General features: G+C 37.7%; 1 protein-coding gene across 1 annotated transcript in view; it reads right to left on the bottom strand.

Moving 5' to 3' along the window:
* LOC138718342 (usherin-like) overlaps positions 1-17277 on the bottom strand; it is a 220836-nt gene that overhangs the window by 99518 nt on the left and 104041 nt on the right. Inside the window, exons 15-19 of the mRNA XM_069852767.1 lie at positions 15489-15652; positions 12984-13193; positions 11430-11632; positions 9532-9644; positions 1985-2183 (exon numbers count right to left, since the gene is read on the bottom strand). Coding sequence (XP_069708868.1) covers positions 1985-2183; positions 9532-9644; positions 11430-11632; positions 12984-13193; positions 15489-15652 — 889 coding nt within the window. The remainder of the gene's footprint in view (positions 1-1984; positions 2184-9531; positions 9645-11429; positions 11633-12983; positions 13194-15488; positions 15653-17277) is intronic.

Here is a 17277-nt window from a genome sequence, read left to right as displayed (position 1 = left end):
TGTCAATTTAAGTGTGAGTGCTTCAGTTTCCTGTGGATTTCCCAGTTGTTTATCATATATCCATTACATAACAAACAGCACTCACTCCTAACTACGATCTCTGGGAATAGAGAGAGACCATTCTGATGAAATGGTGCAAAATTAATTGGAAAAAACTGGAAAGTCAGGAAGCTATAAAAACAAATGGACACTTTCCAATCTCAAAGTTTCCATACAGACACAAAGGCTGAAAAAATGAAAATGAAGAAGAAAACATCTGAAGTTAAAATAATACAAGTTTAACTCATACACATGTTACAATCTGTCAAAAAGTCTACCATGCCAAGAACCTGAAATATGTAAATTTACCTTTTAGAACAAAGGACTGCCCATAATTTATTTGCAAGATTTCAGAAATATGTATGTTCAGTACAGCATTGCTTTCAAGGGAGCTCAAAAGCTAAGGCTGTGTTGGCTGGAGTAATTTCTATTTATGTTTGAACCCCTCAGATAACTCACTCCCCTTAGTTACTGTCTTCTCTGACAGGGAATCGTATGAATACATGTTGTTTGCTTTAGTCATGGAACATGTGATGCCTTTGACAAATAGGGACACTATTTCATCACATTAAATCTTACTTTCAAACTAAGAGTTTTCTACATCATTTGTCAATAAAAACCATTACAGACTCCTGCTATGCTATTGATCCTACTTCTAAACAGGAACTCATATGAAGATTAAGCTGAAAATAGCCATAATTTAAAAATATATCTGACAAATCACAATGGATCCCATTCAGAGCTGCTCATCATTGTCATGTAACAGCGATCCACTTGTGGCTGAATCTAAAGAGATTTTCTGTACCAGACAATCTGGTCATTAAGCATTTAGCCAAGGAAGAATTTGAAGGCGACATCACCCCGCACTCCACTCCTAATCCTGCAAATCATGTTAATAATCACTATTTGCCATGCAGACTTTGAGGAATGATTCCTCACGAACAGAGAGGCTTTATATTTTTACAAGTAGTTTTGAAGTTCTGCATACACCTAGAAAATGTCCTGTGGCCTTTAAGTCATCCAATGCAATCCCTTTATTACAGAGGAGCCATACGAACCACCAACATGTGCTCCGCAGATACCTGAATACTTAAGCTGACAAAGAATCTGCTCTAGTAGTTTACCGTAAGTGATCCACGTCAGGCAAAACTGATTGTTCCAAGTGGCATGCAAAAATTCATACAGAGGTCTACATGCATTTAAACCCACCACGTAATTCGACACAATAGCTTTGGATCAGTGGATTCAAGGCGTTAGTATTGAGATTCCTCAAACTTCCATTGCACACAGATTTGGATCAGAAACAACCTGATTTCTTGGGATGAACATCTGCACTATGAAAATGGAGCAAAGCTTTCTGAAGGGAAGAAACTTTAGCTGCATGCTTGAGAAGCAAGTGTTCCACAGACTGGCTGGGAACCTAAAGTCCCCATCAAGAGCTGAAGCACATTCAAATGGTTTTTGAAACACAGGTTCTGGCTTAGCCTCCTATGCAAGGGATTTAGTTCACATGCATTAAAACCAATTCTACACTGAACCAGCATATAGTAAATGAAAACAGTCTGGGGCTTCAATTCAGAAACGCGCTATTGCTCCAAACCAAAGTGTTAAAGCAGAATACATCCATAAATGCTGTCTAGTTTATTTCTTCTCATTGGAGACACAAAGTCAACAATCGCAGACTTAATATAACAGAATCACTTGTTGTCAGCTGACTCACATACGTTGTTGGAGATTTCTGCACAGTTATCCCTGTACTGAGCTCAAACATCTATATTGACTTTAACAAGTTCCAAGATATGTATCAGAACCTTGATTTTAAAACAACAAAAGAAGCAGAAACCTCCACTGATCTTCCTCCGATTACTAAAGAGGACTGGTTTATACACTTATTCCTAAAAGTATAATTTTTCATTACATGGCTAACTTAAGAACACACACGTACCTTCAACTCTGGATCATAACACACTTCTCCACAGATATTTTCATGCTTTTTACATTCTAATGAGATACATATTCTATTACTTTTCTGGCTTCTTGGAGTCTTTGATGGGTAACACCTCTTCCATGTTTTACGTATGAGTTCATATCCCAGGATAATGCCATTTGGCTTTCCTGGTGACGCCCAATTGATTTGAAGAGATCTGCAATAAACAGGAAATTAACAATTGCTAAATTATTGAAAATATTTATGCTTCCATGGTTACTTATATTATAGGATTAGCATACAGTAGTTCCATTTTACAATAATTCACATGGGGTAAAATACTTTGAAGTGCCCAAAATATTCTTCTTTTGAAAAAATGTGTCAATATGTGCTAATATTCCATGAGAATAGATAATACATGCAAAATCCTTAAAAGTTACTATTTAGAAGACATTCAACTTATAATTCTGGAGACTCGTGTAATAAAACTTCCCAGCATTTCACTCATTTAATTTCAGTTGTAGAAGAAAGGATCCAGTACTCCTTTCTGGCACTGTTGCAAAAGTGTACACAAACTATCACAATGACTGTGATGACTGTTCTGTTCTCAGATAGAAAACTGGTAAAGGACAGGCAGGCAGGGGACAAAAGACCACACCCTGCCCTCTGAACCATTGCAGTTTACTCACATTGTGCCCAGTGGCCATTTAGAATAGATTCGTATCCATCTTACCTTCTATCTGCTTTCAAAAACACTATACAAAAAAATATGCTTCTTTAAAATGTATTCTTGAGTGCAGAATTGAAAAAGAGAACTCTCCACCGCATCAGTAAGCAACAGTTCTCTTCTGTGTTTAAATTTATTTTCATTGACATAAAATTAGAAATTAAAAATGCAAATGTTTACCACAAATAAAACTCAAGACTTCTGAGTTTGAGCACAAAAGTATGACTGCAGCAACCCATAAAAGATTGTCTGTAAACAAAATCCTGTTGTTGATTTAATATTGATATCAGACAATCATCAGCTTCAAGAAGAAATTATCTTAAGAGAAAAATCATGACAAACTGTAGTGTGCATGTTCCTACTAAAAATCGGCAGATATTGGCTCCAAAATAATATTACAATTTTTTAAAAAATGTCAAAAGGGACATTTGAAAGACAAATTTGCTCTGTCTTTTATAATGTACACATTTTACATTGGTATTTCAAATGAAAACTTCATTCTTGCATAATCACTTTGGAATGTTGTATAAAACTTTGCTTTGCGAGAAGGAGATCTCAATGCAACATGTAGATCAATAGGAGGACTAACAGTGTTGCATGGTATATACTTAGGCTACAAGTACCTCTTTTTAATCTCCATGTCCCAATTACACTGCTTATGTCAGAATGTCAGTGACATCATAAATTAGCATTAATTTAAAGTGAAAATGCTGCAGTGAAACAGCAGCTCCTGAGATAAACTTTGACATCTTAACATAATAAGAATAAATGCATTATTATTTCACTTGAGGTATAAACAGGAATATTCCCAACAATAAGCCTTTGCAGAACAGGTATTAATGTCATCTATGAAGGACTAACCTCGTAGGTGACGTAGAGTCACCATTACCAGTGGTCTCCATTTGAACCACAGATTTAATTCCAGATTACTTACATGGCTATTTTGTATTCACTCTATATACTACCACATGCACGTAAAGACACACTTGTGCATATACACAGGTCTACATTTAAATAATGTTACAGGATCTAACTGAAACACGTAAAAGCAGGAAAATACATTGTATAAACTTCAGGGGAAAGGAAGATAAAAAGAGAAGGAGGGCAGTACTTCAATCTTCATAAATGCCATTGTAACTCTCTACTGGTCTTTGCACAGTATATATCACAGGAGGGAAGAAAGCATTTCCAGTCATATTTTTGAATGATTTGCTTTCATCCAGGCCCTCAAGTGTGTATTTTCAAAGTATTGTACCAATTTCTTGCAGACTTGCAAGTCATTTTTCTCTCTAAAATAATTCCAAATCAGGCCTAAGAATTGAAGCAATTATTTGAACATTTTGCCTTTTCTGCAGAGCGTATTTCTTTCACGGATTCATAGAATGGTTTGGGTTGGAAGGGACCTTAAAGATCACCCTCTTCCAAACCCCTCTGCCATGGGCAGGGACACTTCCCACTAGACTAGGCTGCTCACAGCCCCATCCAACCTGGCCTTGAACAACTCCAGGGCGGGGGCACCCACAACTTCCCAGGGAATCCTGTTCCAGAGCCTCACCACTCTTACCATGAAGAATTTCTTCCTAATGCCTAGTCTAAATCTTACCCCCTCCACCTGAAATCCATTCCTCTTCATCCTATCACTACATGCCTTTCTAAAGAGTGCCTCCCCAGCTCTCTTGTACACCCCCTTCAGGTACTGGAAGGCGTCTATAGGGTCTCCTCAGAGCCTTCGCCTTGCAAGGCTGAACAACCCCCACTCTCTCAGCCCGTCCTTATAGCAGGGGTGCTCCAGCCCTCTAATCATCTTTGTAGCTCTCCTCTGGACTCATTTCAACAGTTCCATACCCTTCTTATGTTGAAGGACACACTACTCTAGGTTAGGTCTCACAAGAGAGGAATAGAGGGGCAGAATCACCTCCCTCAACCTGCTGGCTGCGCTTCTTTTGATGCAGCCCGGGATACAGTTGGCCGCTTGGGCTACAAGTGTGCATTGCTGGTTCATGTCAAGCTTCTCATCAATAAGATCCTCCTTCTCAGCAGGGCTGGTCTCAATGACATCATCCCCCATCCTGTAATGAAACCATGGGCTGTCCCGACTCAAGTGCAGGACCTTGCACTTGGCCTTTTTTGAACCTCATGAGGTTCACAGAGGCCAACTTCTCCAGCTTTTCCAAGTCCCTCTGGATGACATCCCATCCTTCTGGTGTGAAAAATGCACTTCTCAGCTTGGTGTCATTTGCAAACTTGCTAAGGGTGAACTCAATCTTGTTGTTTATATAATTGATGAAGATATTAAACAGCACTGGTCCCAATACAGATGAGGGAAAACACTGGTCCCAGATCTCCATCTGGACATTGAGCCGTTGACTACTACTCTGAAAGCAACCATCCAACCATCCTTTTCCACCAAACAGTTCACCCATCAAATCCATATCTCTCCAATTTAGAGAGAAGGATGTTGTGGGGCATTGTGTCAAAGGCTTTACAGAAGTCCAGATAGATTACATCCATTGCTTTTCCTGTGTTCACTGATGTGGGTATTCCATCATAGAGAGCCACTAGGTTGGTCAGGCAGAACTTGACCTTGGTGAAGCCATGCTGGCTGTCTCAAATGACATACATTCCCATACTCCATGTGCTTTAGCCTAGCTTCTAGGAGGATCTCTTCCATGATCTTCCCAGGTACAAAGTCGAGGCTGACAGGTCGGTAGTTCCCAGGGTTGTCTTTTCTACCCTTTTTAAAAACGGGCACAATGTTGCCCTTCTTCCGGTCATCAGACACTTCACCTGACTGCCATGACTTTTCAAATATCTTAGAGAGTGGTTTGGCCACCACATCAGCCAATTTCCTCAGGACTCTGGGACGCACCTCATCAGGTCCCATAGACTTATATATGTTCAGGTTCCTCAGGTGGCTATGAACCTGATTCTCCCCTACAGTGGTCGTATACCCTGGCCCCTTTCTTGTTGTCCATTGACCCAGGAGGTGTGAGGAGAGCGGTTGCTAGTGAAGACTGAGGCAAAACCATTGCTGAATACCTCAGCCGTTTCCTCATCTATTGATACCAGGTCACCATTTCCATTCATCAGTTGGGGTATGCTTTCTTTAACCTTCCTTTCTGGTTGATGTACCTGTAGAAGCCCTTCTTGTTAGTCTTCACTTCCCCTGCCAAGTCCATCTCCAGCTACGCCTTGGCCTTCCTGACCTCATCCCTCCACAACCAGTCAGTGTTCCTATACACTTCCCAGGTTCCCTGTTCCTGCTTGCACTGCCTGTGCATTTCCCTCTTCTTCTTCAGTTTGACCATCAGGCCTCGACTCAGACTCACTGGTCTCTCCCCTTCTCTGCTTGATGTCCTACATCTGGGGACTGAGCACTCTTGTGTTTATGGAAAGCATCCTTAAATATTTGCCAGCTTTGTTCTGCTACCTTGCCCCCGAGGGCTGTATCCCAGGGGGTCCTGCTGACTGACTCCTCAAAGAGCTGAAAGTTTGCACATTGTGGGCACAGAGGGATGTACACGACCTGGCATGTGGCATAAAGTCCTTGTCTGCTCTGAGACAAGCATGTGCCGTTTCCGATAGTTTGAATGCTCGATGAGTCCCTTCTGTGGCTGTTGTCAATGTGGCAAATACACTGAAGTAAGGCTCACGTCCCAGAGAAAAGGCAGCCTAACCATATTCACAGAAAAGAACTGCTTCAGACTACAAGGCCCATGAGGCACTGCAGCACTTCCAGGAGGTAAAGAACAATTTCAAACTGATCCACAAAGGTGTATGTGGTTTTGGTGCAACAGAGCAAACTGAAATCCTTTGGCATGTGTAGTCAATTCATTCTTTCATTTCCAAGTAGAAAAACTATTTTTTTTATATCCATGAAAAATACCAGCATTTCAGGTTTGCTGTAACATCAGACGCATTTTTGGCAAACCAGCCTTTGGAAAAGAAATCCTGTTTTTTCCTTGCTTCAAGTATCTCCAGCTTTGAGTATCCATAACCCATGAAAAGAACTCCTCCTGACTTTTTCCCTCAGTTCAGTAGTAAAGGTTTGACCATCAAGATTAAGAATATAATAGAGCTTCACTTTTAAATCTTTTTTTGAGCACGTACCATAATCTCAACTATTTATTATTGTATATTGCATCCAATTGCTCTAAAATCTTTTCTCATTAACATGTTAATTTGAGATAGTACCTCCAGTTTATTCAGACATGAATGGCATCTGATGCAGAAGTCTTCTAGGTTCCATGATACTGAACATCAAACCAATTTTTTTTAGCTTTTCTTCCACGACTTTATCTTCTTTGAGCTTTCTGTTAAACCCTGACCATGGTTTCTGGCTCCCCCAAGACACATAAAGGGCCTTCTTTTCCTTCATGAAGCTCTGAATAATTTTCCCTAGTTAATGCCACATGATGTTTTCAGAACTATCAACCTTTTAATTAAGCTCTGAACAGAATTTCTAGCAGGGTTCATCTGCATTGTGCCCCAGTTTTCTGAAAGGAACAAAGTTGCTACTAAGTGTCATTATTAGGAAAAAACCCTAAGCATGCTGTACTACAAGAAACAAGAGAAAGAAGAAAAGTATCTTAAAGGGAAATGAGCTATTTTCCAACACACCATGAGAATTTAATCCACTACGCTAATTTTAAGACAGAATCTGTATGCACACAGTACTCGGAGAACTTTCCAGTCTGTGTAGTAAAGTAAAATACTTCTCTATAGAGACAAACCCTGAAGTCCTAATTAAAAGAAATGCACATTGAGTTCAATAAGATTTGTTGATTTGTTTCCACCTAAACATGGCCAATGACACCTCCCCACCCCACCAAAAAAAAAAGAAACACAACAAACTAGAACCTGACTTAAGTCTTCAGGATTGGGTCCCACACTGTTTTCTGTTTGAAGTTTGGCATTATAAAATAATCATTCCAGGAGTGTGACCTTTTGTGCCAAGTTTAAGCCTGAAGCTGAGTTATTAACTGTAAGGGGTGGAAAAGTAAGGTATTTATAATGGCTCCAGTGGTATAGCCTTCATTAGAACAGTGTGGATGGAGCTGCTATCAGAGAGACTTCTAAGAAGTTGGTGAGTGAAATTATAATTTATGTCATGTAGCACCTTGAGGCAAATTTTAAAACAATTATTTGTGAATGCTAGAAAGACATTATCCTACAGCATTCTCATCAATAATACAGCCCCCCAAACTGATTCAGAAGAGGGCAAACCGCCATGATTCCAATTAAAGACAATAAGCTGCAGTCCATACTATATCTCAGGTATCCCATGAGCCTGTACTCTAGAAATGCCTTTCTTATCTGTCTGATGACAGATTTGTATTAAAATGTCCTCTTGTCTACACACGCAGGGGTTTTTGCCCAAGCTTTTTCTTTTATGGTGGATAAATAAGCAAAATTCATATTCAGCCGAGCACCTGCTGAAGCTGTCAGCTGTAGTGTTTGTCATATTTCAATCAAAGCTGAAGCCAGCCAGTCATTTTTATACTGCACAATCCCTACATACTCGAGGACTAGAATTAATGAATTAGCTATTGATTAAATTCCACTCTAGCAAATCCACCGTGGCAAATAAATGAACTACCCGGGGCACGTGTAGGCCACGGCCAGACATGTCCGGGCAATCGATCAGTAGTTAGTATTCTTTTGGGATATAAGAACAGCTGATGATAATATGACATGTAGGAAAAGGCAGTGTAGAAACAGAGTCTGTTTCTGGCTGAGCAGATTATAAAGTAGGAAGGCATTTTTGATCTTTTTGCATTCATGTGTTATGACATTTTTAGTCTATATACAATAGCAGAAACATGCATAAGTGTTTGCAGTACAGACAATACAGACAAAGGCATGCATAAGTTAAAGCCAAGGGCAAAAGATGAGATCCTGAATTGAGTTCTTATCATCAAACAAGCTTGGACTGTATCTGTATGTATGACAGAAGAATAGCAAGCTTAATTTCACTCATACAGAGACAAATATTGAATTCAAGGAAAATACAGAAATCATGAACAGTAAATAAAAATCCTTAAGAGATGGCCATTTTGCTGACCATTTCTGAAGGCTCAAGTGTTAGATTTTTGTTATTTAAAATAAAGATTTTTTTTTCTTTCTGTAAAAGAAACACTGTTAATGAGCATACTCCACCAGAAGTGTAACAAAATCACATGAACAACAACATACACACAGGAGGCTGTTTTATTTATATCAGACAAATGCGTTACTAAGTTTAGTCTGTCTTTGGAAGATATTAACTCCCAAAGAATCAATGTATATATTATTATATTATCCGGCTGCTTCTAAGGACTGCAAATCTGAAGCTCCCTTTAAAATTGAGAAGTTTGCCCATGTCTGTGGAGGTAGTGGGTAGGCAGATTGCAAACAGTGGTTCAAGGAGACAGAGATATGCATGTCTTTTAAGATAGCTTACTAATTCTTACTGTTGTGATGGCTGACTCTTTTTTACACACAATTATTCTAAGTTTCCATTATCAGCATCGCATTGTTCCCTAAACATTAATCTTCCTCTTCTTAACTGACAGCAAAATGTGATAGTTTTCATTCCTCTACACTTCTCTTAACTACTTCCACTTATGCTTTATTTATTATCACAGCACAGTGATACTCGAATGGGTATGCACAAACAAACTACTGTTGTTTTGGCCAAAAACTCCAACAGTAAAAATAATGAAGAAAAGGATTTTCAAAGTGTATACTGATTTCTTTTGTGCACCTTATTCAATCGAGAGAAGACAACCTTACATTCTGGTTCCCATTTCAGCCACAAATCGTTCTGATATATGAAAGCCACCTATGCTAATAATACCTTGAGTCAATTATGTGAATAATGGGTGCTGACAGCTGCTTTGGCTCATCTTCCACAGTTGTAATCTGGGTCCCATTGCTTCGCACACAGGCATACATGGTGCAGGCTTCAATCTGATGAAGAAGAACACAAGTTTCACATACTCAGTTGCAGAAATTATTCAGCTCTGTTACCTGATTAAACTTCTCTCTTCACCCAAAATTTTATTCTTCTCTATTTAACAGATTCCACACAGCCAGAAAATACTGCAGCTTTGAGATAAATATATCTGTGAGAAATATACTATGCAGTATCACATCTTCTCATACCATTGTCAAAAAAAGGGTACAGGCAGCCCTCTGGCACTAATTGCCTTTCTCAAATAAAATACTAACCTACAGAGCTGCAGTTAAATTGTTTTTCTGTATATATATTTAGAATCTGTTACACAATGCTAAAAAAAATGTACTTCTATTTGAAGCCTTGAAAAAATTTTCTACACTTACCATATATTCTCACATAAAAATAACGATTATTTTTCCTTAATATTTTCTATTCCTTCATGTCTATTCTGGCAAATTAAAAGTGAAAATTCCAAATAGGAATAAACCACTTTATTATGAAAAAAAACTCGCAGAGACAAAAACGTATTCCTTCGATTCTTGGGATTAAACCAAGCAGAGGCAAAGTGAAATAGCTAGTGAAGGATGGTAACCTTGACTCCGTATCATCAACAGAGAAGTTACTTAAAATAAAAGAGCACAACCCCCAAAAGATAATGCAGTAAGGCTACCAGTGAGATGCACATGCATCCAGGATAACATTGTTTCCAGGACAAGAAGAAAATGAATCAAAACAAAAAAAATTAAAATCAGCTTATTTTGGTTTTACCTATCACATTGATGCAACTCTAAGACCCATATAAAGACTAGAAAAGCAGAAGAGAGGAATAATTAACTTCTCAAACAACAGAAGGTGGCTATGGTAAATTAATATAGAAGGTCTATAAGTGAGGCAGTACACTGAATTTGCATTGTTATTGAGAAAAGACAAATGTGTTTCCAAGCAGCATTCAGAAAGTCATATGTGTATTCATGGATGGAGGTTTGCTGTTTCAGAGGGGCTGGAACACAGAAATCTCTTATGGTATGCCTGTCCGCGATGTTTATTTATGGCATGTAGTGGCTAGATGCAAATTTTCAAAATGAAGCGTACATGGTACTGCTAAGTCCTTCTCATATATGATGCAAGCTAAACCTGAACAAAATAGACAGGTATAGTTACAATTAAGTGTCAAGCTTCTTTTCTTTAATACAAGCTAAGGATCAAAAGATTTTTTTAATCTGCATACAGTATTTTGCCTTTCATTACATATATGAATAAAGAGGCAAAGATAGAGATAGAGAAAGGGAAAAGCAAAGAAAAAATATTGTTCTGATTAAAAGTATAAGAAGTACTACTATGATTTCAGAGATCAGCTATGCTTCCTCCTCAGAAGGATAAGGAGACAAATGATAAAAGGATGACAAATGCAATATCGTTATTTATCTGTGGTGATATATTATGCATGCCTAATGTTTCTAAAACAATTGCAATTTTCTCTTAATGAGTAGGAGTAGAATCTTTGCCTCTTTGTAATATATGTTGAGGCTTTGCTAATGTTGTAGCACAGAGCATTTAGGGGAAAGTAAATGGAGTTTTGATGCTTTGAAAAAAGATGATGGAAATTTGTATTATGATAAGTGAACACAGTTATAAAATATGCTAAAAATAAATCTATGCTTTGTATGTATATACACACAAGCATCACTGCAAATACATGTCCATGTATGTAAAGAAATCCATGAAACAACATTCTGCTTGGAAATATTTTTTGTAAAATTAAAATATATTACAAAGCCCAGAAAAGATATGCTAACCTGTATGTCATACACAGTGAACGGAGACAAATCTGATAAAAGAAAGGACCCCGGCTCATTCATTCCAGTCTTGTACTGCTTATTATTTACATAGATAGAGTACTTTGTGACAACACCATTTGGGTTTGAAGGCGATGTCCAGATGACACGTACAGCTGTACTGTTGATGATGACAACCTCTGGAGGGAACATGCCCTCAGGCTCTAGAAATAAAGGAAGAAACTGAATAAACTCCAGCTGTCTCTGCAATAGCACTTGTTTAACCAAATGCAGATTAGTATTTAGTTTTAGCAAAGGGTTCACTGCTTATCTGCTTTCCTCTGATGAAGTTATCACAGTCTGTAGTCTTCTGTAAATTGGCTTATTATACTCTCAGTTAGAAACCATGAGAGCTGATGGTAAAATGCTTTATATCAGCAGCACAGCGTCAATCACCAGTAGTATGTGGCCAGTGAGATATGATGATAAATTATTCACCCATCTGCACTGCCAACCTACAAACATTATTCTTCTGTTTCCCCCAATCCTAATTCTTACCCCCAAAAAGAGAAAAATAGAGTACTTTGCTTTTAAAGCAAAACCTGAGACCAAAACACTTTATGTCTGGTGGAACGTGATGTTATCAGCCTCATAGCTGAAGCAATATAAAGCAATACGCAATACTGTCATTATGTAAATGGTTTTGAATGTTGATTACTATAGGTAATGATGAAGACTAACACTTGCTTTAAAAAAAACCCACCAACTCCTTTCTTAGCGTTAAATTACGTAATTATCTAAGCACGTCAAAAATAACCATACAAAGTCCTATTTTTATCATAAGAACCCATCTTTGCCAGTTAAAAAATTGCCCTTGTGATCAACTCTATTTTTATAAACAAAAGGTGCTGACCTTTGGCATCAGAAAGGAAATGGAATCCTCACTTAAAGTGCTTTGCTAATGACCTGGAACACTTGCTTCAGAGGTAATGATATTATAATGTTTATAATGAGACTTTATAAAGCAAAAAGATTAGAAAGACCATTCTAAACACATCGCAGATTCACAATTATTTTTTTTATTTTATACCCCTGCCTCCCCCTTCACATTTGCCCACTGGCATAGAAATGACTCATAAAGAATATTCTCAGAGGCTGAACTTGTACCTAGAGTTTCTGGTGACTCAGGAAAAGCCCTGTGTATGACTGTCATGTCAAAAGCACATCGCTTCACAGAGCAAATCTTTTAAAACATCCATTAATTGTTTCTAAATTCCACCATTTATTGATATGAACTTAGTTCCAAACTTAGTGCACAGAAATGGGAGTATGCAGGAGAAGATGAGAACAAACTGGGTTAATATCTGCTATTAGGGCTTTTGCTTCTGTCTCAGTGGGACCATTTATTGATCTACCACACGATGACAACCAGCACTTAAGCATTTCAGCGTTTTAGCCCTTTTTCCTTTTATACCGGAAATTTTATAATGGAAGGATGACTGATCTCAACCCTAACAAAAATCAATCAATTTCATTCTCAGATTTTAAGCCAAGCCACATTCACTGCTAACCAACCTCCATCTGAGGTAGTCACATACACAACTTCACTGTTGATGCTGTGGGCTCCATTAAAAACTTGACAAAACATCTGATACTCTGTGTTGGGCTGCAAATCACCTATGACTATAGAGTTTACATCAGCCTGCATCCTCAGAGATCTTCTGTCATCAGTAGAATTCATGAAGAGGGTGTAATATGCAACATCTCCTTGCAAATCTTCCAGTGCTAAGCAAAGAAAGGAAAGAAACTGGGAGATCAACTACAAAATATTCAGTCATCAGGTTTCTTACAAGAACATGTATTGTGAAGAGACAAACAAGTTTTATGTAGATTTTACAAAAAGCAAAGACATCATCAAGTACCTTTAATTTCACCCTTATAAGCAGAGATGTAGTCCGCTCTTCCAAACTTGTAAAAATTGTTAGTTCATCAGTCTATCTAATAGCGGAAAAAGCTTTCTTTCTGTAGATATCCCCATGATGACAATGGAATACGTGAAGTAAACAATAGGTGAGAGACACTGCTAGCAGTGGCGCATGGACATTGCAGCTTGCCCTTGTGAAAGGGTGGGGTTTACCCTGATAGAAGGAAGAGTGCAAATCAGAATGCTCTATGGCACAATGTTAAGATGGAAACCTCAACAATTTTTTCCTTTTTTGCTTCTTCCCCTCAAACAACACCCTGTCACCCCACTCAAAAAGTCTTGAATTCCTCTGTTAATCCTCTAGGCCTGAATAAGGGGCAAGTGCCTAAGTCTTAAATTATAGTTACATTAAACTTTAAACAGATGGATTTTTGACCATGATGAAAATAAAAATCTATATGTTACTATTTTAGAACAAGCATCTATATGTAGACCTGTAAAACACACAAGAGCATTGCATTTACAGAGGAAAAGAACAACTCTTCCTATTTCATAGAATCATAGAATAGTTTGTGTTGGAAGAGACCTTGAAGATCATTTAGTTCCAACCCCCATGCCATGGGCAGGGACACGTCCCACTAGGCCAGGCCCCATCCAAGCTGGCCTTGAACACCTCCAGGGATGGGGCATCCACAGCTTCCCTAGGCAACCTGTGCCAGTGCCTCACCACCCTCACAGTGAAGAAATTCCTCCTTATGTCTGCTCTAAATCTTCCCCTCTCCAGTTTATAGCCATCATTTCTTCCTAAAAGGTGTTTTGCCCAGCACTAGCTTTCCTAGTGAAAGGAAGAAAAAGAACAGTATGTTTTTCTTGATACACGGGGAGGGATAAGGATATTCACTAGTCGGAGCAAGTGAATAAACAAGGATTCCAGGCAAGCCTTGATTCTCCATTATAGTAACCCAGACATAGTCTGTTATCTTATCTGTCCTTTGTCAAACAGTTTCAGCTCAGATCTGATCAAATGCAATTGCTTTTCCAGAAGGCATCAAGATGAAAGGAATAATTATGACAAAAACTTTAAACAACAAGACATATTACTTTAGATGACATGCTATACCACTGAGAGAGAACATTGATAAAAGCCAAAAGCATATTTTCAGATTTAATAACATGCAGTTTTGTGATATGTTATTTTTAAGTGGGATGGATACAAGTTTTCAGTTCTTAGAAGTCAGAAACCGTCTGCAGGTTTTCCAGAAAAAGAAAGACAGCACAGCAACTTACATAATGGACTCCCAAGTTCCCAAGAAAACAAGAAAATTATCTGAAAACTAATATTATGAAGAAATGAAACATGCATAAACAAAATAGTTAATATGCTTATTGCAACATGAAAGTAATAAAATATTAGAACATTTTCAAATAATGAATTGCCCTGTCTTGGTGTTTAACCTTTGCATTCATCAACATACATGGAGGAGATTTCTAAGGTATGAATGAAAATAAAACCAGATTGCATTACCTACATCTAGAAGGTCAGGGGTTTAGATTACTAAGGTAATGAAACTTCAGTGAGCTGCTTCAGATCTATTACATTTGTCAGTTTTTATAAGCATGCTTACTTCAGGCATGCAATTATAAAGTAAAGATACTACATTTGTTGCAATTCAGCACCCAGTCCTTATAAAATCATTTGCATTAAAGTCATGAAGAAATTCCCCACTGCTGTATTAGCAAACCAACTAGAGAAATTGGCAAAATACATTTTAAGAAAGAGAGCAAAAAGGAGAAAGGGGATCCTCTTATCCTGAAGAAATGTATATGTAAATTTTCCTACAAAGAGACTTAAAATACCACAATGACAACAGGATTTTGAGCACTACTACTTTACAAATTTCTCATAAGTTTGAATTAACTATTTCTTCCCCTTCACTGTTCTCATTCTACATAAATAGCATAGAATAAATATAAATACGACTGAGAAATATCGAAATGTGCACATTTTTTTCCTATTCCTTTCCTCTCCATTCAAGGACACTTAGGTCTCTTATAAATCAAGACAAGGACTATATCTCCTATGAAAGCAAGGCAGACCAACATAAGTGATGGCAGGTTAACATGTAGTTACTGGAATAAATACTAAGCACACTTACTTGGTTTTGACCATTCCACTTCTACAGCAGTATGATTAACAGCACGTGCAAAGAGGATATTTCCTTTCTCTGGTAATCCCGCTAATGTAGTAGCCATCACTTCTTCACTTGATGTATATCCTACCTCGTTGTGTACTATGAGCTTGTACTCATACGTTGTGTACCTAAGGCATTTTAAAAATAATTAAATGGAACAAAAAAATGTAGATGTAGGAAACTTTTGCTGTAAACATTCTGCCTGTGTTGAAGTTTTGCTGCTTCTTCCCTTCCTCTACAACAAGTGCAGCTGCATGGTTTACACCAATGAAGACTATATAAGAGGTGTGTATTCTTTGGAAATAATTCAGCGCCATTAACATGGTAACAAAAATAAAACACATTATTTCACTTCTTTGTAGTTGTAGCTTCTGAGGTGTTGAGAGATTATAGCTCAATTCAATATGTAATTACAGCAGTGGCAACCTGCCAAAATTTGGATCAGAATATAATCAAATGAGGCTTTTTTTGTCTCTTTTGGGACACTCATAGATTTTAACTTGCAGAGTCTCATTTGTGAAAGTGATTCACCACACAGCGAGGAATCTCCCACTACAAGAACATCCAAAAAAAAGTGCCTAGGAATGCAAACTCATTTAACAAAGTAATTTTCTTCATAACTGCATATATTCAATTTACACAGTTTTAGTAAATACTTCAGATATATTATGTAAATCAAGTGACTTTCTCTCCATAATTTCTTCTTCATATCAAATGGCGTATTAAAGTATTTTAAATGGGATTTCCTAATCTCAAAATTAATTCCATCATAAAAAGCCCCCCCCAAAACTGTGCAATTACAGAAACACAGGATCATCCTGTTCGAATTTTCACTAAAGCTGCAGTACTTTAGAATCACTGTCTGCAAACACAATAAGGGAACATAGAGAAAATGCCTAATATTTAGAGATACCCTTACAAAATAAAAAGTCAGTCCCACAGCATATTTATTGCTCTTTTACTGCTTTACAATAGCACACTATATTACAGAATTGTCCAGTCTGATTTTCAAAGGAGCTAAGCTTTAACAGTATCGCTAAGAAAAAAGGAAACTAATGGGTGCTCACTAGCTCCAACTGTAAAGATAAGCATTGTAGAACAGTGCCAATAAACACAACATATCTTATTTTCTCCTCTGCAGTTTCTGTTGTTTGCAAACATGCCGTATTCTCTTGGACATTGTAGCACAGGTGCAATCAAAGACGAATGGAATCTACCCTTGCGATCAGAGAATTTGAGATTCATTTTGATCCATATTTACAACAAAAAAAGCAAAAGAAGTTTGGCTTAGACTACTAGAAATGAAAAGCCCATCTGAAAAAAAAAATTGTGAAAATAGATTTCTGTCGGGAATATAATAAAAAAACTATCAATACTGAAACATGCTTAAAACATGACACAAATTAAAATAAATGCTGATACATGGACTTGCTTTTCATGAAAAATAAGGCTTGTGTCTCTCTTCAGCATCTTCTCTCCAGCCACACATTCATCCAGAGAACACACACAGCCTTAAACTTTGCATGAATGTTTTATGATGACTTTACCTACAAAAAAATGACTCTGAATCCATGTTAAATTTTCTATTACAGGTTCTTAATGTGTGTGTTTGCTTGTCTTAAGGCAGCTAGTCTTGATGTCAAGGTGTGGAAACTAAGGTTGATCAAGAGTAAATGCCTTGCTCTATATCAAACGCTAGGTCTGCAATACAGTGGAAAACAGAACCCACCCTCTATTTCCTAGCTCTGAACAC

This window comes from Phaenicophaeus curvirostris, chromosome 2, assembly GCF_032191515.1.
Source record: "Phaenicophaeus curvirostris isolate KB17595 chromosome 2, BPBGC_Pcur_1.0, whole genome shotgun sequence".
NCBI classification, from domain to species: domain Eukaryota; kingdom Metazoa; phylum Chordata; class Aves; order Cuculiformes; family Cuculidae; genus Phaenicophaeus; species Phaenicophaeus curvirostris.
Note: the sequence above shows the minus strand (reverse complement) of the source record. Positions and strands in the feature narration are given on the sequence as shown.